At 37.7% G+C, this 22,131-nt stretch overlaps 1 protein-coding gene across 2 annotated transcripts in view; it reads left to right on the top strand.

Moving 5' to 3' along the window:
• ZNF280D (zinc finger protein 280D) overlaps positions 1-21,178 on the top strand; it is a 59,700-nt gene extending 38,522 nt beyond the window's left edge. The window contains exons 12-21 of one of the 2 annotated variants that reach the window (XM_063449088.1): positions 1,509-1,655; positions 4,606-4,740; positions 5,292-5,566; positions 7,511-7,651; positions 11,740-11,802; positions 11,946-12,064; positions 12,215-12,254; positions 16,594-16,639; positions 18,301-18,341; positions 19,933-21,178. In XM_063449088.1, the coding sequence (XP_063305158.1) occupies positions 1,509-1,655; positions 4,606-4,740; positions 5,292-5,566; positions 7,511-7,651; positions 11,740-11,802; positions 11,946-12,064; positions 12,215-12,254; positions 16,594-16,639; positions 18,301-18,341; positions 19,933-20,560 (1,635 nt within the window). In that variant the 3' untranslated portion in view covers positions 20,561-21,178. The remainder of the gene's footprint in view (positions 1-1,508; positions 1,656-4,605; positions 4,741-5,291; positions 5,567-7,510; positions 7,652-11,739; positions 11,803-11,945; positions 12,065-12,214; positions 12,255-16,593; positions 16,640-18,300; positions 18,342-19,932) is intronic. The other variant, XM_063449089.1, reaches the window with a different exon arrangement.
• Positions 21,179-22,131: the final 953 nt, after the last annotated feature.

Raw genomic sequence — 22,131 nt, 5'->3', positions numbered from 1 at the left:
AGCGGCGGTTAGGCTTCCGGCGATGTGGCCGATGCTGAGGAGTTAGCCTCCTGGTGACCCTCGGCCCGGGTGGGCGGTCGGTGCTCGACATTGGCGCAAAAGGGTATGTATTGCCCGTAGCAGGCCCATTCCGCCTCTGCTTCCCCGGCCCCCGTGCTTTACCTCCGTGGTTCATAGGGGGTTTTGCAAAGAGTCGGTCCAGCTTTTCCATAAATTGCTGGAATATCAAATCCAGGCTTGTGGGTTGTGCAGGTACAGGTTCCATATAGTACAGGGCTTCTGCCATACTGCTGGGCCCGGAGCATCCGGAGCCCAAGCCTGAGTGGGCAGGTGCAGTCCGTGCAGCCATGTGTGTCGCTTTGGTGGGGACCGGGATAACCCCCACCGGTCCATAGGGGGGGAACGGGGGTTCCAACTTCGCCTTGCCGTGTGTATCAGCAGTGGGAGAGCGTCCGTCTCCCCCACCGCCGCCATGCTTGTAGGCCGTAATCCTGGGTGGGTCGGATCCGGTACATAGATCCACTTGCGTGGTGTCATCATGCCGGTCTCGATGTCCCCTATCGCTTGGGAGCAACAAGATGTCGGCTCACCGCCGCTGTTCATCGAGAATTGCCATTAGGTGAGTTTAGATGCGGGAGCAGCAGCGACATGCGTCTGCTCCACTCTGTAGTCAGGCCCCGCCCCCCTTGTGTTTCTTTTTCTTGCTCATGTGAAAAACTCGCAAGGGAGGGGCAAAATTATGTAGATGTAGTCTGCCTATACTAAGAATGGTTACTTCCCAAAATTTTAAATATGTATATTTGTATTGAAGTGTGAAAAATGAAATTAAATGTAGAAATTTACACCACTTTATCCTGCAACTGGACATCTCCATCTTAGCTCCCTGTCAATCATTGTTAAAAGCGCTGTCATTTTCACTAGCATAGTAAAGGTGTACAGATAAACAGATAAACGCAAAGTGCACCCTGGCTGTGCCTGGACATAGCTGAATGTTGGGGTTTTGTTTGATACATCTTTAATATGCATTTAAAGCGTGATGAATCATAACATTGGAAAATAAAAAAAGCTTAACACAAGTTATAGGCAATTTTCAATATTTTATTCAATGTGAGTCATTTTCATAAGTAATGGTCTCGTTAAGAGGCAATTTGTTTTTATGATGTCTTGTAAATAGGATGTCAATAGTATAAGTGAACAATTACATTTCTTTTTCTTATATTATAGTATATGTTTTTACAGGTGTTTTTTGTTTGTTTTTTACAAACCTGTCATTATTGGGGTGCTCTTAGGCACATGCACACTATGAAAGTCTTTGCAGGTGGAAGTTTGGATTTGTGTTTCTCTTTAAATGTAAATGAGCTTGTTATATTCAATTTGTTAATTTTGAATGAGCTGAACTGGAGAAGCTTTCTGAAAATCTATACTGATTAAAAGGGTATTTTCCCTTCAGTGTGGCTTTGTTGTCAGCCACAAATTTTAAGAATTGTTGTTTTTCTCTCTACCTTTAGGTATGTAATTTCAGATCCTCATCTTTTGTGGAAGTGGACACCCATTTCAGAAATTCCCATGAAAATACAAAAAGTTTGCTATGCCCATTTTGTCTCAAAGTCATTAAATGTGGAACACCATTTATGCAGCATTACATGAAGCATCAAGTAAGTTGAACTTGTATAGGTTGTTAAGACTGGTTTAAAGGAACACTCCAAACTCTATAACAGGGGTAGGCAACCTTTTAGCAGCACTGTGCCGATATAGGATTGTGATGTCCCGTAGCGTGCCGGTCCTATTTTTTTTTTTTAATTCAAGGTGTGTATGCTGCCGTATTCTGCTTGTGTTACTTTTACTGTAATTGCTTTGTATTGTTGTATTTGTGCGTATATGCAGGGCCTTCTTTAATAGTGACTGGACCCTGGGCAAAGCATTTGCTTAGGGCCCCCTGGACCCTGTCCCTCCTTCCCAGCCATGCAATCACGTCCTCCACCTCAACGCAGTGGCGGACCAAAAGTAGAGAGGTGCAAGAATTCTTGGCGGTCTCCCTGTTGCACGGGTGATTAAAAGGTAGATCCCCATCTGTCGTGCAACTCCAGAAATGCATTGATAGCTGGGGCTCTACCATTTACCCATGTTTGCAGGTCTGTATTTAGCACTAAACAGATTTTGTTTGTTTGAATGTAAACAGGTTTTTGTATGGAATTTGTTTGTACGTGGTGTTGGCGTGATTGCAAGCATGTATTTGTGTAGTGTTGGTTTTTGAATGCAGGGGTGTATTTACATATAATTTTGGTGTGTAACATAGACATGTGTTTGTACGTAGTGTTGAGATTTGAATGCAGAGGTGTATTTGTGTGTAGTGTTAGTGTGTGAATGCTGAGATGTATGCACATATACACACACAGAGATATATACACACTGAAATGCGCACACACACACACAGATACACAGACATACTGACACACACACAGACAGACGTGCTGACATACAAACACACTGACACACACAGATATACTGACACACACACAGACATACTGACACACACAAAGACATACTGACACACAGACACACACAAAGACATACTGACACACAGACACACAGACATGCTGACACACAAAGACATACTGACACACATTCTGACACACATACATACATACAGACACACTAACACACACACACTGACAGACATATTGACACAGACATACACTTTAAAACCCACCCTCCAGTTTCCTACCTTTCCTGCTGGTGGTTGAAGGTGTTGGGAGTTGGGGTCTAGCGCTCTCTGCCAGCCCCCCTCCAATCTGCCTACTCTTCTTAACACATACATGTGTTTGTACGTAGTGTTGAGATTTGAATGCAGAGGTGTATTTGTGTGTAGTGTTAGTGTGTGAATGCTGAGATGTATGCACATATACACACACAGAGATAGATACACACACAGACATACTGACACACACACAGACATGCTGACATACAAACATACTGACACACACAGATATACTGACACAGACATACTGACATACACACAGACATACTGACACACACAAAGACATATTGACACACAGACACACACAAAGACATACTGACACATGCTGACACACAGACATGCTGACACACAGACATACTGACACATGCTGACACACACAGTTATGACACACATACATACAGACACACACACACACACACACACACACACACACTGACAGACATATTGACACAGACATACACTTTAAAACCCACCCTCCAGTTTCCTACCTTTCCTGCTGGTGGTTGAAGGTGTTGGGAGTTGGGGTCTAGCGCTCTCGGCCAGCCCCCCTCGCATCTGCCTACTCTTCTTTCCCGGGCGCTCCTCTCTTTGTGGGAGGAAGTGATGCGCGGCCGTCACTTCCTCCCAGCCTGCTGCCGAAAAGCAAGGGGCCCGCTTGCGCTGTTAAAGCGCCTCAGCGTGCGGCGGGCCCCTGCTGACAGAAGCCCACCAGGTGGTCCTTTGTGCATGGGCCACCCGGTGGGCCTCCTTAGTGTGCAGATTACCGGCCAGAGGGTTAGAAATAGTTGAGGCCAGCAGGGCTCACAGTGCAGCTGCCCAGTTTGCCCTGCGTTAAAGATGGCCCTGCGTATATGAGCTATTATATTGTTTATGTTCATGAGTAGTTTATGGTATTGTGTATGATACATATGAATGTGGGCTGTGTATGGGGGCCGCTTGTGCAATTGTGTGTGTGTGTGTGGATGGATATGTCACAGTGTGTGTTTGGTAGTGTGTGGGGGCTTTTTGGGGTATTGCATGTGAGGTTGTGTGCATGTATGTGGATTGTTAGTGGTGTTTCGTTTGTGCGGATTGTGTGTATGTTTGTGTGTGGGCTGTCCGTATTATTTGTATGAGGGGAGGGTTATTCTGCATTTCTGTGTATATCTAGCAGTGTGGGTGGCTTCCCTGGGTTCCAGTGGGGACTAGTCCGGCCAGGTACATGTCAAGGACAGGAGCTGCAACAGCAGCTGCAGGCTGCTCTACTACAGTGTGGATTCCTATTCACAAGTGCTCTGAGATCACTACCTCTACGTGCTGCAATGCATAAATTGAGGATTGTCCTTCACCACCTTTTCGGATTAGCAGATATCTGAAGTTTTACTGGGACTCCTGATAGGTTAGAGCCTGTTTTTCTCTAGCAGCCTTGAGTGCCGGGCAAAGGCACCTCGAGTGCCGTGCATGGCACTAGTGCTGTAGGTTGCCTACCCCTGCTCTATAACCACTGCAGTATTTAGCTGAATAGAAACAGCTGGCTTCTTCTGCAGGAGACCAGATGCAGCACAGGGACCCAGGTAAGTAGTCAATTACTATTAAATGGTTTAACAAACTACACTGACACAACACCAAGGGCGCTTTTTGCACACTAACCATCAGAAAAGCTGTAATGTGTACTATAAAATATGAGTTACTGTGATCAGACTGATAAATGTAATGGTTCCATCACCCGAAGTAGATAGTGTTTACGTACAATATATATGTGGTAAATTACGCTTTGTTTAGTTTGTTTCCCTTTTTCTTTTTTTGTGTCTGTTGTGTTCAAAACAAATTTGATAGTTAGCATCATGATGTTTTTTTCTTCAATGTAGAATAAAGGCGTATATAGATGTGCCAAATGCAGACTGCAGTTTTTGACTTGTAAAGAAAAAATGGATCATAAAACTCAGCATCATAGGACTTTCAGAAAGCCAAAGCAATTAGAAGGACTGCCTCCTGGGACAAAGGTAAGTTGAAATGCAACTGGTCTGAAAGCATACATTTTATGAACAAATTGCCAACCTGAAATTAGGTTTATTTGGCCAGTTTTAAAGGAACACTCCAATCATCAAATATAATATACCAAATATAGGAACCCACGCAACTCCTATTGTAAGGAGTCAGACCGTTTTGAAACAGATTGAATTCTTACTTAAGGGCTGCCTCTCTGCCTTGACTACCTTCATCTGGAATCTGGAAATTCCACAGTAGGCACTGTCGTTAGCTCACCTGAGCTAGGCTCTTCAAAGCAGTGTTCAGCTCATTGTCTGAAACATCAGCTATTTGCAGGTCCTAGCTTAGAAAAGTCAAAGAAAGTAAATGAACGCTGAGAGGTGTAACAAAATAAATTATCTTCTAATCTTGCTAATACTTTGCCTTTATAGGCTGCTTATTGTTTCACAACATTTTATAATTTTCAAAGAGAAATATAATTTACATTGAAGCCTCTGTTGCATGGATTTCCACAGTTACGTAAGTTGTTCCTGGATTTATTTATTTTTTGTTCTCCTTTCCCAAGGTTACAATTCGTGCATCTGTTGGGAATGTGAATACAGCATCTACTACTACAACTTCCATCTGTACTAGCCCTCCATCCACCCCTGTACAGACACCTAAAAGCAAGAACACAAACACTAAAACCAACCAGGCTTCTGCAACCAAATCTAATGTTCAGCAAGTGAAATCCAAACCACCACCTCAAAAGAAACTGGGAAATGCTAACACCACCACCACCACCACAACAACAACTACAAAAAGGATCAAGATTATCAATTCTGCTTTGCGAAACCTAGGGTAACTTGCCTATAACTGAAGCATGTCAAAACTAATGATCTTTAACCCCTTAAGGACACATGACATGTGTGACATGTCATGATTCCCTTTTATTCCAGAAGTTTGATCCTTAAGGGGTTAAACCCAAACCTTAATAGTTCAATTCTGTTATATAGTACTGTTGCCATGTGATCTAGTTTTACACATTTTAAAACAGGCATTCTGTAGTCCTGTTAAACTATTGTGCAGTGATAACTAGCGGTGCTGTGTAATGGGTTTTTACAAATCAACATGCAATTCATGGCAATACACATTGAGACCTAGTTTAAATATTGGTGAATAAAAGTAAATAAAGTCTGCACTAAAAACCCATCAATATGCAAATACATCTCTTTAAAAATGTGTCTTCTTTTTGATAGTAACTTCAAGTAAAGTCCCATAATGGTTTCATTAGAGTATGACATAAAACAGCAACATGTTCACGTTCTGCACTCATAGAGTACAGTGAGGGGGAAAAATCATTTGATCCCCTGCTGATTTTGAACGTTTGCCCACTGACAAAGAAATGATCAGTCTATAATTTTAATGGTAGGTGTGTTTTAACAGTGAGAGACAGAATAACACAAAACAAATCCAGAAAAATGCATGTCAAAAAAGTTATAACTTGATTTGCATGTCAATGAGTGAAATAAGTATTTGATCCAAGCAGCTTGGTGAGAAGGTGACAAAAGTTGGTGCGATTATTTGCAAATGAAGAAACACAAAATAACGGTCAGTCACCCTCGGTCTGGTGCTCCATGCAAGATCTCACCTCGTGGAGTTTCAATGATCATGAGAACCGTGAGGAAGCAGCCCAGAACTACACGGGAAGATCTTGTTAATGATCTCAAGGCAGCTGGGACTATAGTAACCAAGAAAACAATTGGTAACACACGACGCCGTGAAGGACTGAAATCTTGCAGTGCCCACAAGGTCCCCCTGCTCAAGAAAGCACATGTACAGGCCTGTCTTAAATATGCCAATGAACATCTGAATGATTCAGAGTAGAACTGGGTGAAAGTGTTGTGGCCAGATGAGACCAAAATCGAGCTCTTTGGCATCAACTCAACTCACCGTGTTTGGAGGAGGAGAAATTCTGCCTATGACCTCAAGAACACCATCTCCACCGTCAAACATGCAGGTGAAACATTGTGCTTTGGGGGTATTTTTCTGCTAAGGGGACAGGACAACTGCCCCGCATCAAAGGGACGATGGACGGGGCCATGTACCGTCAAATCTTGGGTTAGAACCTCCTCAGCCAGGGCATTGACAATGGGTCGTGGATGGGTATTCCAGTATGACCTAAAACACGCTGCCAAGGCGACAAAGGAGTGGCTCAAGAATAAGTACATTAAGGTCCTGGACTGACCTAGCCAGTCTCCAGACCTTAATCCCATGGAAAATCTGTGGAGGTAGCTGAAGGTTCGAGTTGCCAAACGTCAAAACCTTAATGACTTGGAGAGGATCTGCAAAGAGGAGTAGGACAAAATCCCTCCTGAGATGTGTGCAAATCTGGTGGCCAACTACAAGAAACGTCTGACCTCTGTGATTGCCAACAAGGGTTTTGCCACCAAGTACTAAGTCGAAGGCCTTCTTTCACTCATTAACATGCAAATCAATTTATAACTTTTTTGACATGCATTTTTCTGGAATTGTTTGTGATTTTTTTTGTCTCTTACTGTTAAAATACACCTACCATTAAAATTCTAAACTGATAATTTCTTTGTCAGTGGAAAAAAACGTTCAAAATCAGCAGGGGATCAAATACTTTTTTTCCCTCACTGTATATCAATAGTGGTGTCCTGCACAGTTTGAGATATTCAGGTTGGGATTAAAAATACACATTTACTGTACAATTCTTACAGTTCCAGTGATTTCCATTTCTGTTATTCACAGTATAATTCACATTTTTTTTTATCCTATTAGGTGTGTCTCTGGGCTTCATAAGTGTATTGAGTGCCAGCTGGAAGTGAAAGATTTTGAAAGTCATTACCATACATATGTACACTGCAGCAAGTGCAAGTTCAGTACAAGTTGTAATAAAGCCTACATGAACCACATGATGAGGTACGTTGTTACTTTCCTTTCTAAAATATGTAAGTTAAGCTAAAACATTTCTCTCCCATTTGTGTATAAATATGCTTTATTATATCGGATTAAATACAAAGGTTCCAATCTATTTATTATATTGACTTCTAGCAAATGCTTGTTAGTAGGGGCTTTCAAATATATAATTTGATTAAGACTCATAATCTTTAATGAGACAGGCAATGTAACTTGATCAAATACACCTGGTGAGGAGGATATTACTAAGAAAAACATCAATAACAAACCTTTATACAGTCTCTGTTGTGCCGTTTTATAAATCTTTTTTTGAGAGAGGGTATACATTATCATTATTTCCATTAAGCATATGGGAAATAGTCACTTCAAAGCAAATATTTCAAAATTCTCCATTCAGAATTGAGACCCTATATTTTTAAAGAATTATATAGATCATGAGTTTACAAAAACCTGACAAAAATTAAGTAAACACGAAGAAGTTACTCCACTTTTAAAGTGTCTATTTGTACACTACTTATTGTGTCTATTTGAACACTACTTATTGTGTCTATTTGTACACTACTTATTGTGTCTATTTGTACACTACTTATTGTGTCTATTTGTACACTACTTATTGTGTATATTTGCAGTTGCAAGAAGACTCCTACATTACAATGAGACCTTTTACTCAGGACCACCTTATTGTGCTCTATGTGGACTAATCTTTTTTCATAATCTCGTGAACAGCGAGTTATTATGGAATAACCAGTTCCAATCATCACATACGATAATACTATAAAGCAGCTGCAATCTGTCAATACACACCAAGATTCACTGTTTTGTAAACCAGGCTGTGTTTTACTATAGGGATATCAGCTAAATAATCTACGCATTCATTTCTACTCCAGAATATCCAAACTGCAACTGAATCCCATTCATTTTTTTGCTCAACTTTCCCTTTTTTTAACACAAAGGTTTAAGGAATTGTACCTAAGCCACCCTAACACTTCTCCCAAACTCTCCTTTATCCAGTAACAATACTTGGTCTCTAAAACCTCTCTTTCAACACTGCATTTTATTTAGTATTATTCAGGTTTTTTTTTCTCTCCATTTGATATAATTTGTTGCCGTTCGGTTACCTTTCAGCTTCCAATCAACTGGATCTATTATTAAATTAATCTCACTGCTTCATTGATAGCAGGGACCCATTTGACTCAAAATGTTTTCACTTCAGTCAGTAGAGAATACATTGAACTTCAAATGGATTCTGTTAGCCACATTTGCTAAAGCAAATTCAGCACATAGTGAATATATTATTTGTATATTTTGCCAAGAAGACCCATTCTCAACGGCAAATTCAGGCTGTATTTTACTATTGAGAAGCCGCAGACAAGACAGAGGGCATTACCGGTTTGGTTTACATGTACAATAATTGCAAAATTGACACTTGCAACCCATTGTGGGCTGCCTTATAGCAGCAACAATTGATTGATTGATATTACAGCTCACTGCAACTATAAGCCATTCTGAGCAATGAGAGTGGGCTCAGAGCGCTCTAAACACAATGCAGTTTGCAACTCTTTAAAAGGACATGCATCACTCTGAGACAACTGTTTTTTTTCAACAGCTTTAGCAGTCTTGTAAATCTGTTTAATATACACAGCAGATTTTTATGTTAAAGGGACATGCATCTCTTTGAGACAACTGTCTTATTCAAAGATACAGTTACCTCACTATGCAGACTGAAGAAAGCAGGTAAATATGATTTTTTCTTTTCATATTTACCTACTTCTTCTGCCTTATGCTTTCCAGACACCTTCCAATGGGAACACTGATCTAACCAATTAGTGTCCTATCCCTAGGAATGCTGGAAAAATGCATTGGGCATGCCTGACAGATATAGACAAGTGAAGATCTCTTCACCATGCAACATCCGGACAGGGGAAATAGAGAGGGAGTCTGATCAATGTGCAGAGCAGACTCCAGTGTCTGCTTTTTCTTTCTCCTGCTGCTGCAAAATGGTGCCCTGTTTCATTCATTATTAGACTGGTCTGAAACTGAAATGGGTGGCAAATTTTTTCTTTCCTTATTTTGGTTTGTATATTCATTTAAAAGAGTTTGCTTGCTGGTTTAAAAATATAATTGTAAAGTGATGCATGTCCCCTTAAGTCTGTTTTAAGTCCATCACTTTGATTTGAGGAAGACCGTACTGAAGCATTCCAATCTACATTTTCCCTTTTAAACAAAAATGTATAGTGATAGATAGTTGTTGACATATACATCCATGATGTACTTAATAAAGTGAAACAGTTGGTAGAATATGGTTTGTTTTACTGATGCTTAAAGGTCACTATGACTATTTAAATACAATAAAAAAATCAAGGTTTGGATTGATTTTGCATCCAAGTACTCTATTGCCGTTTTGATGAATGCTGTATAGACCCTAGCTTCATCTTTTTTTCTAAATACATGCGGGAAACCTAAGTTATCTTACAGACAAGGGAATGGTGTGTACCCAGTGGGGTTAAATTATGAACATGGCCAATGGAGGCTGTTTTTGGTGGCACTCCTGCATGCATAAACACTGGGTGGTTGTTGTTCCTTTTTTTTTTTGACTGGCCAGGTTGATTCACAGGAAAGGGCTGGGAGGTAAGTGTGTCTTGTAGAAATGCTCTGTAGAAAGATTGGATTGCTTTTTATTTCTCATTTGGGCTTCAAAGTTTATACATGTGCTCCAAGTGTTTAAAGTAGACTAAAGAATAAGGAGATTCTTCTAAACAGGTTCCACAGACTAGTATTAGTACCGTAAATACTCGAGTATAAGACGAGTTTTTCAGCACATTTTTTGTGCTGAAAACCCCCCACTCGTCTTATACTCAAGTCAATGCCTGTATTATGGAAACTTACATTGCCATAATACAGACAGGACCGCCGGGCTCATTACCAGCCCGGCGGTCCTGTTGGGGGCTGGCAGGAAGCTGTAACTTACCTTCACAGCAGCTCCTGTCAGCTCCCTTCTCTCTCCTCCGGTCAGCTCCCTTGCGAGAGCCGTGGGGTCAGAGCGTTGCCACGGGTTACTCCGCGCGGCCGCAAGACTTACAGAGGGAGCTGACCAAAGGAGAGAGAAGGGAGCTGACAGGAGCTGCTGTGAAGGTAAGTTACAGCTTCCTGTCAGCCCCCCTCCTACAGCCCATCCACTGGACCACCAGGGAATAAGAGCCCCCCTCCCTGGCCAGCTAACAAGCAGGGAGGGGGACGAATAAAATATAAATAAAAAATTTAATTAAATAATAATTATAATTGAAAATAATTATATAATAATAATAATAGTAAAAATAATAATAATATAGAAATAAAATATAATATATCAAAAAATTATATTTTAATAATAATAATAATAATTTTAAAAAATAATAATAAAAATGCCCACCCCCCACCAAGGCTCTGCATCACACACACAAACACACTCTGCATCACACACACTACATTCATACACACACACACTGCATTCATACACACTACACACTGCATTCATACACACACTGCATTATATACACACACACTACGCACACTGCATTCATACACACACACACTGCATTCATACACACACTGCATTCATACACACAGTGCATTATATACACACACACTATGCACACTGCATTCATACACACACACACACACACACACTGCATTCATACAAACACACACACTGCATTCATTATATACACACACTGTAAATAAATATTCAATTAATATAATTTTGGGGGGATATAATTTTATTTAGAAATTTACCAGTAGCTGCTGCATTTCCCACCCTAGTCTTATACTCGAGTCAATAAGTTTTCCCAGTTTTTTGGGCTAAAATTAGGGGTCTCGACTTATATTCGGGTCGACTTATACTCTAGTATATACGGTATATAGTTCTAGAGTACTACTTTTTGTATTGAATCCCGTCCTTACTTCCCTCTCATTTTCAGTGGAATTTTATGTTTGAGTGGCTTAGTGAATACATAAACCTTATTAATATCAATGTAGTAGGGATAACAATGGTCACATGGACATATATTATTTTTGTGCATTCAGTAATGTTTATATTCTTGTCTGTTTTACAGTTTTCATGGCAGAAATTCGCATAAACGATCTAAAGGTTTTAAAAAGACTCATAAAGACAAGAGGTAATATTGTTGTGCTATGATCCTTTTTAATTTTATTAATTTGCCTTTTGCAAACCATTAGCTCTTTTTTTCCAACATTTTCTGAATTGTTTAAAAAGTAGCAATATATTACCTAATAGAAGCTTCCATTTCTATTTTATTAGGCGTATTACCCTGGTTTGCCTCAATTGTGACTTCCTAACTGATGTTTCTGGTATAGATGACATGGCAAAACATTTGGGTAAAAGCCACTCTCACTCATGCCAAGTTATCATGGAGACGGGTAAGAATACAGTGGCTCTATGTTTCACGTTTTATCATGTAATTTTTTCTCATCTCTCACTGTTCATTTTATCGTTTGTATTGTGAATTTTGAGATTTTTTTTTTATTTTTTCAAAGTAAATTCATATTTTTTTTTTCTTTTGATCTCAGTTTCCATAATTTCCTCAACCCTCCAAGGAGACATATCTAAGTAAGTTAGCTTTTTACTTCCTGCCCTTAAGCTATTCTATTAAGTTTTGGCTTCTCATCTTTAGTAGTATTAGGACAGTGTTTACTTTGTATAATATGTGTTTAGTGTGTTTTGTTTCCTATGCTGGGCTCTGTATGTTAAGCATTTCACAAATGGGATTAATCCCTTAACACAAACACAATTATGGTAAAAGGTAAAAAATACAACAGCTCTCCTTGATATGCCTACTAAAATTACTTGGCTAACATTTATTTTTATTTATTTGTTGTTTTATTTATATCTGTGGGTGAACTAACCGCTTTTTCACTGACCAACATTTGGTTGTCTTTAAACAGCTTTTTCTTTTGCTGCCATTGTTCTATGCTTTCGCCTGCTATTTTTTTCTCTCCATATATTTCACACCAAAACTGTAAAAGCTACTTCAAAAGAAGCCAAGCAGACTGACATATATAAAATATATTAAAGATTATATCATATTAAATTTGTTCTTTCAGCATTGTAAGATATATGGATACGAAGTTGATCCAAAATGGAATCTTGGCATTGAAAATGTGTTTATTTTTTTATTTCGTTTATGACGTTTAAATGGCTCTCAGGTTTTATAAAAAAAAAAAGTAGTCTTGCTATCTTCCCTCTTATATTTGTAATGTGCGCATATCTGATATGACTAATCCAACATGAGATTGTGATTTACAGAAATTAAGCATGCTTATTCCACTGACCAGTTTAGAGGATTGCTCCAAGGTAGCGTTCACCATAGTTTCAGAATGCATTAGGAAACAGATGTTTAAAAAAAAAAAAAAAGGATACTAACCTATGAGATTTATTTTATTTAGGCCATATTTTACTTAGCTGCCTACCGTGGTGACCGCAAGAAAGTAGCTGAGCAATTTCAGCCAATAATTGCTTTTGATTACAAAGATATGGGAATAGCACTGAGCTGCTTTTCCTACCATACATGCAAATATAATGGTGCTTGCAACTGCCTTCACTAATCTGTTCAGAAATTGAACTAGAAATATACAGTTTTATAAGTTATATATTTTTTTAAAACCTACACATGGGTGCGGACCAAGGGTCACTTGTCAAAGAAAGTTTTCCCATAATACTCTGAGTGTGTCAGAGAACGTCAGGCTTAGGAAAAATACACAAGGCAAAGTAGTCCCTACTTTGTCTTACCTATTAAAGAAATATAGATCATAAATAAAGAAAAGAACAGATTCTGAGAGAGGAAGAGAAAAGGAAACTATAGATGAAAGGTAAGTTCGGTGTGACAGTGCCGCTTTAACATTGGCTGCCAAGAACCTTGAGAAAAGGTAAGTGTGCACATGGTAATATGTGCATTTATTTAGGAAGGAAAAGCCGACATTACACTCTCTTTAAATGTTTTGATAAATAGGTTCACGCAGATTTTTCAGCAATTAATTTTTTCCATGTAGAAATATATCGGAAATCTTCACATTATACAAAGAAACATATGTGATACATATGTATAGATATCGCTCTGATGAAAACAAAGAAATGGATTCTGATCATAAGTAGTTCTGAGAAATTTAATCACGACTGCATCACAAAGAAAAAGAAACATAGCAAAGGAAAGAAAGATTGTGGCAGATTATTATTTCAGCACAACATACATTGCGAGACAGAACTATTTCCACACACCTCTGACAGACATTGGTAAATTTGGAAAGGTTTTTCGACAATCTATAGGACCTATTTTATCCAGCAAATAATGATGGAAATGTTAATATAATTGGTAACCATTTTTTCCCAAAAGGGGCTGTGGTCATAGACATGTCCCGAACAGTTCGCCAGGAAATGTTCGCCGGCGAACATAGCTTGTTCGCGGTCACCGCGGCGGGCGAACATATGCGATGTTCGGTCCGCCCCCTATTCGTCATAGAGGTGGGAGGGTCTGGGAGGGAGGGTCTGCTGCTGATTGGCTGGAATGTGTCTGCTGACTGTGAGGTACAGGGTCAAAGTTTACTCAATGATGACGAATAGGAGGCGGACCGAACATCGCATATGTTCGCCCGCCGCGGCGACCACGAACAAGCTATGTTCGCTGGTGAATAGTTCCCGGCGAACTGTTCGGGACATCTCTAGGTGGAAGCATTGTAGGATTGTATGCTTTTGTACGGATTTATGGTTTACTTGACCTCTTTGGGATTCATTTTCTTTAGACCTTTTTGTTATGTTTAACTATTTTAACTTTCTTGGCAAACTGCTTGAACCACTGTCCCTTTTTGTAACCTACCTTCTCTCCCTCTCCATGCATAACAAAATGAAAATGTTTAAATAGTGTATTCTTATTTCTATATAGTATACTAGACTCAACTTTTAACTGTTTTTCAAATATCTATGTATCATTCAATACTTCCCTTTCCTGCCTAAATCGTTGTTGTCTTCATGCTTTGTAGTGTTTGTATTAAATCAGAATTGCTTAAAAATAAATAAATGAGTGCTGATTTAAATGGCAATGCCCTAGAAAGGATTTCCAGAGTCTCGTACATCCTATTGCACCCAGTATGCTAATTGTCCCAGAAGAGAACATTGTCATGAATCATTTAAGTCATGATTAATAACATCTCAAGTCAGGTGTAGTAGCTAATAGCAACACACTTCAGCAGATTAAAAATGACTTTGTGCTGCCTCAACAAAAGAAGATACAGTCGCCAGCTATTTCTAAACAAAGGACCTTTCCAAAGGTTAGATAAATATTAAAACTGATGACTTTACAAGCATGGAAGAAGTTGGGCTGTATTGCTATATCACAAGCAATGTTTTTCTTAACTAAACCGAGAAAATCAATCACAGTGATGTTGCGATAAGCAAAGTAATTAATAGGCCTTGTCATTATATTTAAATAATTTACAGGCTGTTAAAAGAATGGTGTGTGCTACACAGAATTGTCTCCTGCCTACCTAATGCATAGTGGAAGAGTATTTGAAAGGCTAGCAAACAAATTCCGTTTGAATTTTACAAATTATGGATTTTTTATTTTTGTTGTGTGTGGTGTGTATACTTTTTATTAGATTTATTTTTTTCATGATACAAATTCGTGAAATATAGAAGTTCCTCAACCCGCTGATATTCTTGTGCATAGTTTTTTTTAAATGACATTTCTTATATAAAACGAAGGGAATGTTTGACAGGCACATACTATACCAAGTATAGCATACTATACCTCTTAGCAAGCAGTTGTATATTGCATAGTCAGCTAACCAGAGCGAATTCAACCTTTTTAGGTTGACAACGTTGTTGTGTGCACTAGCAAATGCAACATTATACAAAATATTTTGGTTTTCCAAATTCATCAATTTGCTATATTTAAGTTGAAAGTTTGATGTGTGAAAGTCATTCAGTCAGTTATCAATTATTTATTTGAGCAGTTTACAGTTCTGCTGCTGTTTGAATAGTTGTTAATATCAGCTAAATATCTATGCATTCATCTCTACTCTCGAAAATCCAAACTACCACTGAATCCCATTAATTTGTTTGATCAATTTTCCCTTTTTTTCCCACACAAAGGTGTAAGGAACTGTACCAAGCCACCCTAACACTTCTCCCAAACTCTCCTATACCCTGTAACAATACTTAGTATCTAAAACCTCTCTTTCAACACTGCATTTTATTTAGCAGTATTCATTTTTTCTCTCTCTCTTTTATATAATTGGTTGCCATTCGGTTACCTTTCAGCTTCCGATCAACTGGATCTATTTTTAAAGGAATCTCACTGCTTCATTGATAGCAGAGACCCATTTGACTCAAAATGTTTTCACTTTAGTCAGTAGAGAATACATTGTACTTCAAAGGGATTCTGTGATCTGAATGAAATTAGACAAATTTCCTAAAGCAAATTCAGCACATAGTGAATAGATTCTTTGTATATTCTGCCAATCAGACCCATTCTCAATGGCTAACTCTCTTTGATACATGCTTTCAAACAGTAGACTTATTAGGTTGTAATCTTTACAGCCCTAATTTAATCTTATTCATCTTTTACATTAATCTTTAATCTTTTACATTATTTACAAACCCACCAGCTGAATGTTATTCCTTTGATTTTACTTGATTTCAATATTATCCTTTTGCCACCTTAAAAAAGAAATCATGTAGTTTTGTTTTTTTTGTTAATTTTTTTTGTTTTTTCTTTTGGTTTCCCAATCACTTAAATTGATTAAATGTGCGTGTTTTGGTCTGGTCTATTCTGTGACTTCACCTCATGTTTCACCATAAAAAGTCGTAATATAATCTATTTTACATGTTTTATGAAAATCTATTTTGGTTTATTGCTTTGTATTTTTAAACTCCTGTATCTGCATCTCATCTGTAGATCAATATATGACCCTTCAGTAGGACTGAGGCAAACATATTGCAAGGTAACCTTCTTCTATTATGTAAATATTTATTTGTATACTGAAATATGAATATATAGCTAAATAGATCTCAGACATATATCTGTTTACTTTGTAGTTTAATGTTATAGCACTGGATAAAAAAAAAAAACACTTTTACTGTTCTAGTGGACAAGCCATTTTGATTCTCTTAAAACCTGATTATGTTTTAGAGAATAGGTTTTTAATTTTTATTAGTGGGAAAATAACTTGTCTGTGTTTTAGCTACACCGATTGCTGTTAACTAAGAAATCCTTAGTTGTGGTTTGTTTGTTTTTGTGTCTGTGTGATTCTGTAGGCATCAAAATGATGCATAAATTCAACTATTACAATAGATTTATTTATGTGGAATGCAAAACCCCAAATCTGTTAAATCCATCCCAAAAGTAGAGTCTGAGAGTTGTGGTTTTCACAGCTTGCGTTGTAGGAGATAATGGAGTAGATATTATGTAGGAATGAGAGTAGTGTGTGTATGTGTATATTTCAGAAATTGCAATATTGTCCGTTTAATATGTGTGTGCTATTCCATCCTCTGCAGTAGGTTGCCCTGGGTTCTCAATATAAATTAGTCTCTGGTTCTCTTGCCTCCTAGCCTAGAGGCAACAGAGCTAGCTTAGAGGGATCATTTGCTTTGAGATAATTAATTTGTTCTCACATCTTTGCTTGGAAGGGTTGTGCAAAGTGTGTGGATTTGATATTAATTGAAAATACTCTTATAGAGAGGGAAATGTTTGAGATAAATTCAATTCTCCTTAAGCCTCAAACTGCATTCTGTGTTTAACCCCTTAATGACACATGACGTGTGTGACACGTCATGATTCCCTTTTATTCCAGAAGTTTGGTCCTTAAGGGGTTAAATGCAGACCTAATAAAGCATTTTAACTTGTAACATTATATAGTATTTTTTTAAACAATAGAAACCGTTTTTCATGTGCTGGTAATTGCTAAATCTGATTAGATGTTCTAATTTCATTTAATGAAAATTTAGTAAAATGTTTCTGGCTCACCAGGATCTCTCTGAGCCACATGAAGTTGAATTAATGTGGTCTATGTCTTTAAAAACAAAAACAAAAAACTCATTGATTTAGTAAAGTAATACTTGCGCTAGGAAGAGCGGCAGGGAAAATGTCATGTGTTTTTTGGATAAAGATTTTTATTCTTAGCAATTCCTAAATAATGACTTGTTACCCAACATACATGTATGTGTGAAACATTTTTGAATTGCTCATCAGTATGCAACATCTTGAGCTCTATGAGGGCAAAACACATCTAGTGTTTCACCCTGTTATTTTTACTAAACCGTGTGCTGCGTTGCTATAATTAAACTAGTGTTTGATTTTAAGGTGTTTGGAAATTATAATTTGAACGTTTGAAATCATGAAATTTGTTTTTATGTTTTATTATTTTATTTTATTTTTGCCATTGTAACTGTGAATTGGACCATCAAGGACGAAAATACCAATGATTTAGCAAACTGAGAGAGAGAAAACATGCAAGATTTTGATAAAGTAAATGCAAATGAAACATTGCTTTTCAAATGTGCATTTTTTTCAAAGATAAAATGATAAACTACAGTTTAAAAGGTTATTTAATGAATAGAGTACAAATCATAGTGCGGTTTGTAATTGTGATTTCTTTGTTTGCAGAAAGAATCTGGCACACATGTGTTGGAAAAAACAAATAACAGGTAAATAAAATATATTAATTGTCTAGAGTTTCACATTGTCTCTGCTTGTCTTTCTCACTTTCTGTAGTTAACTCATGAAAAGATATTAAAGAACCACTATAGGCACCCAGACCACTTCAGCTCAATGAAGTGGTCTGGGTGCCAGGTTCCCCTAGTTTTAACCCTGCAGCTGAAAACATAGCAGTTTCAGAGAAACTGCTATGTTTACATTGAGGGTTAATCCAGCCTCCAGTGGCTGTCTCCCTGACAACCACTAGAGGCAGCTTCCGCGATCCTCAATGCGAAAATCGCATTGAACTCACGCTGGATGTCCATAGGAAAGGATTGAGTAATGCTTTCCTCTGGGCGGTTTAAATACGCGCATGGCTCTGGCCACGCATGCGCATTCAGAGCGGACGTCAGCAGGGGGAGGAGAGGTCACCAGCGCCGAGGGAGCCCGGCGCTGGATTAAGGTAAGTGGCTGAAGGGGTTTTAACCTCTTCAGCCCAGCGAGAGGGGGGACCTAATAACCCTATAGTGCCAGGAAAACAGGTTTGTTTTCCTGGCACTATAGTGTTAGTTTACCTAAAGTTTTCTTGAGTTTATTCGTCCTTAGACGTCTTTTTTTCTATAGACACAAGATTTGTATGACATAGCAGTCTGTCAATATGGAATTTGAAAAGAGATGGGGAAAAAAAATTAAAAACAGAAAATCTTAGTTTTAGGTAAACATAGTTGGTAAATTATAATATATAATTTTGCCTTAACAATCTGATATGCCTTGGGTTGTTTAAGTTGTGTTATCGGAGTGGAAAAACTGATACTTTTTCAAGAGATCAAGTAGGTAAAAATCAATCCAAAATATGTCTTCTCCAGTCAGTGTGCTGAAGGAAGAAACAAAGCGGTGTATCTGATAAAAAAAATCTATACCACACATAAAGGGTTACTCCAACCCTTATAACTATTAATCTTTTTTTTTTTTCTCTTTTCAATGAATAGTACTCTATTGGACATTATTCTTTTGATTCCTCCCTTCTTACAAAAAAGGAATAAAATAAATTTTTACCCTGGCCGTTGCGTGGTACAATCAGAGGCCTGTCATAGAGAGGGGCTGGGGAGGGAGCCTAAAAAAGATTACACAGAGGGGATACAGAGGTCAAAGGCTGCAGGGAGGAGAATCAGATTACATGTTGCCAGCTTGCAGTGCACCCTGAAGCCCGAAACAGTCATGTGTTCCGTGGAGGAAAAACTAGCATCAAGTGTAAATATTCTGGTTGTGCAATGTTTTTAAGCAGAAACACTGCACATTATTATCCCTTCCTCCATGACCACTTCAAAAAGCAGAAGTGGTCATGGATGTTGGAGGAGACTTTTCATATACCTTCTATGCTTGTGCTCATCGCTCGCAGAAAACTTCAGGTCAAAAATGGATTTAGGTGAATGTTTTATGTGCAACATCATCTAATGTTCCACTTCGATACTCCATATTTATGCTATTTTTTTTTTTTCTTAAAAAATGTGCAATGTAGTTAAGGTAACTTGGCTCTGTCAAGTTTCTGAATGTTTTTGTTTTTTAATTTCTTTTTTATACAAAATTATTTTATTTTTTTAGCACAGGGGAAAAAAATGAAGTGGTGATGAAACAAGAAGAAAGCAGTATTGTTGAAAGTCATGCGTTTCAAGCGGTCCAAAGAAACACATCCTTGTGTAACATAGAGATTGCATCTGAGAAGCCCAAAGACGACTCTGCTAAAAATAATACGGAAAACTGTTTTACAAATGCAGATGTAGGAAAAGCAGAACTGTGTGAAAAAAATAACTGCAGTGCTAAGGAAGAGCAAGTGGCTTCCAAAGAGGATGAATCAAGTCAGGCTCCAGACAATACAGCATTCTCTGAAGATACTGAAGATCTTAAACAATTCCTTGAACCACTGGACAAAATAGAGGACAATAAGGACTGTAATTCTGACGAAGATGTCAGCTTTGTGCAGTTTTTGAGGAGAAGGGATGACACAGAATATGTAGGTTCTGACACCAGTTATCAAAGTAGTGTTCATCTGGAGCCTTTAACACCTTCAGAAGTTTTAGAGCACGAGGCTACAGAGATACTACAGAAGGGTGTTGTTGCTACTTCTCCGCAGAAATGTTCAAGCAGTGACCAAGCAATAGATGTTAAGGATGCTGGCACAAAAACTCATGTTGTTGCAGTTAAAACTGAGGAAGACCATGGGGAAAGCTGAGCTGTAAATGAAAATAACCTGAAACATTCCTGCTTATGCAGTATGTAATGGATAGTTGTGCTAATAGTGGACATTGTGTATGTGTGGACAACAAAGACTAAGGAAACACACTTCCAGCTGATTGCAAAACGGTTTATGCTTTGAATACAAGCTTCGTAGAATCTAGGGACTTTGAGGTTAGAAGCTGCTTGAAAAGTCAGTGTTACTACAAAGACAGTATGAGACACATATTGAAGAATGAAAAGGGGAACGATAATACACTACATAGGCTGGAATTGTATTTTGTTTATTTTATTTCTTTTTTTTTTTACTTAGTAGAAAAAGAATTTGACAATGTAATATGGCAGCGAGTTTGTCATTTTTTTTTCAACTGTGGAATGATATTATCCTATGAATTTTTAAGTTATGCATTATTCTCAGTTATTGTAGGAGAAAAAATTGGAAAACTTAGTTTTGAGATTACTTTTTAAAATTTTACCTGTTAGAAATATCTGCACCTGCACAGGTGCAATACTGCCAGGCAAGGCTTTTTTTTAAACTTTCAGTGAAAGTGAGACAATACTGCATTGTGGACATGTGTGTGTATATACATATAAATATATATAGGAAATATTCATATTGCAGTTGTGGATTTTTTTTATTTTTTATTTTGATGCCTTCCTATGTGCAAACACATGATAGAACATCTATCTGTAAACCTGCACTCTTAACCCTAATGTATTTTACAGTTGAATAAAAAAATGCAATGTGCTAGAATACACTTCCATAAGCCAAATTTAAAAAAAGGAAATGTAAGTTTTAGAAAACATTGCAATTTGCAGTCTACGCTGACTTACCCACAAATAATAACAAAGGAAAATTGAAGAGCTTTTTATGCATCTTGTTGAAAAAGCCCAGTATATTTTATTATTTAATATTTGGTTTATTATTTTGTCTTTAAGTTGTTATATTGTTTTAGTTTTTTTCTTTTTTTACATTTTTTTTTGTTAGTTTGCTTTAAACTAATAACCTTTGCCATAATAATTAAACTACTTAAATGTAGTTTTTGAGATCCATTTTATGCAGTTAGTTACAATTTCAGATGGATGTTTTCAGTGTTTTAAAATAGGTTACAAAGTGTGCTGTAAATATTACTTTTTAAGTAAATATTTACAACAAAAGGACTGTTTGTGGATATCTGATTAATTTTGCCAAAATTAGTTAATTGTGAACAGTTAATAAAGGACACTAAAATCATTAGAAAATAATAGTCTTATGAGTTCAATTGCAGTGAAATATTGATGGGTCATTCTAAAATGGTACTAAGACCTGTATTGTCTGTGTAGGCAGTCATCCATTTATTGACTCCTGTTTACATTAATCTGTTAAACTTCCTATATAAAATGTGTGGCCCTCTGAAGCTGTACATTGTCATTGCTGTAGTCACTTTACTCTTCCTCTTACTGAAAATGAATGTTGGCGTTCCTAAACTTGCATCTTGCCTTGGATAAGCTACTGTTTGCCCCATTTCTGCATTTTTCACATGAGTCGGGCTTTCACAGACTGCAGCAGTCTCTATTTCTTACATTAAA

This window comes from Pelobates fuscus, chromosome 3 (genome assembly GCF_036172605.1).
Source record: "Pelobates fuscus isolate aPelFus1 chromosome 3, aPelFus1.pri, whole genome shotgun sequence".
Lineage (NCBI taxonomy): Eukaryota > Metazoa > Chordata > Amphibia > Anura > Pelobatidae > Pelobates > Pelobates fuscus.
The sequence above is the reverse complement of the archived record's forward strand: the minus strand, read 5'-3'. Positions and strand labels throughout refer to the sequence as shown.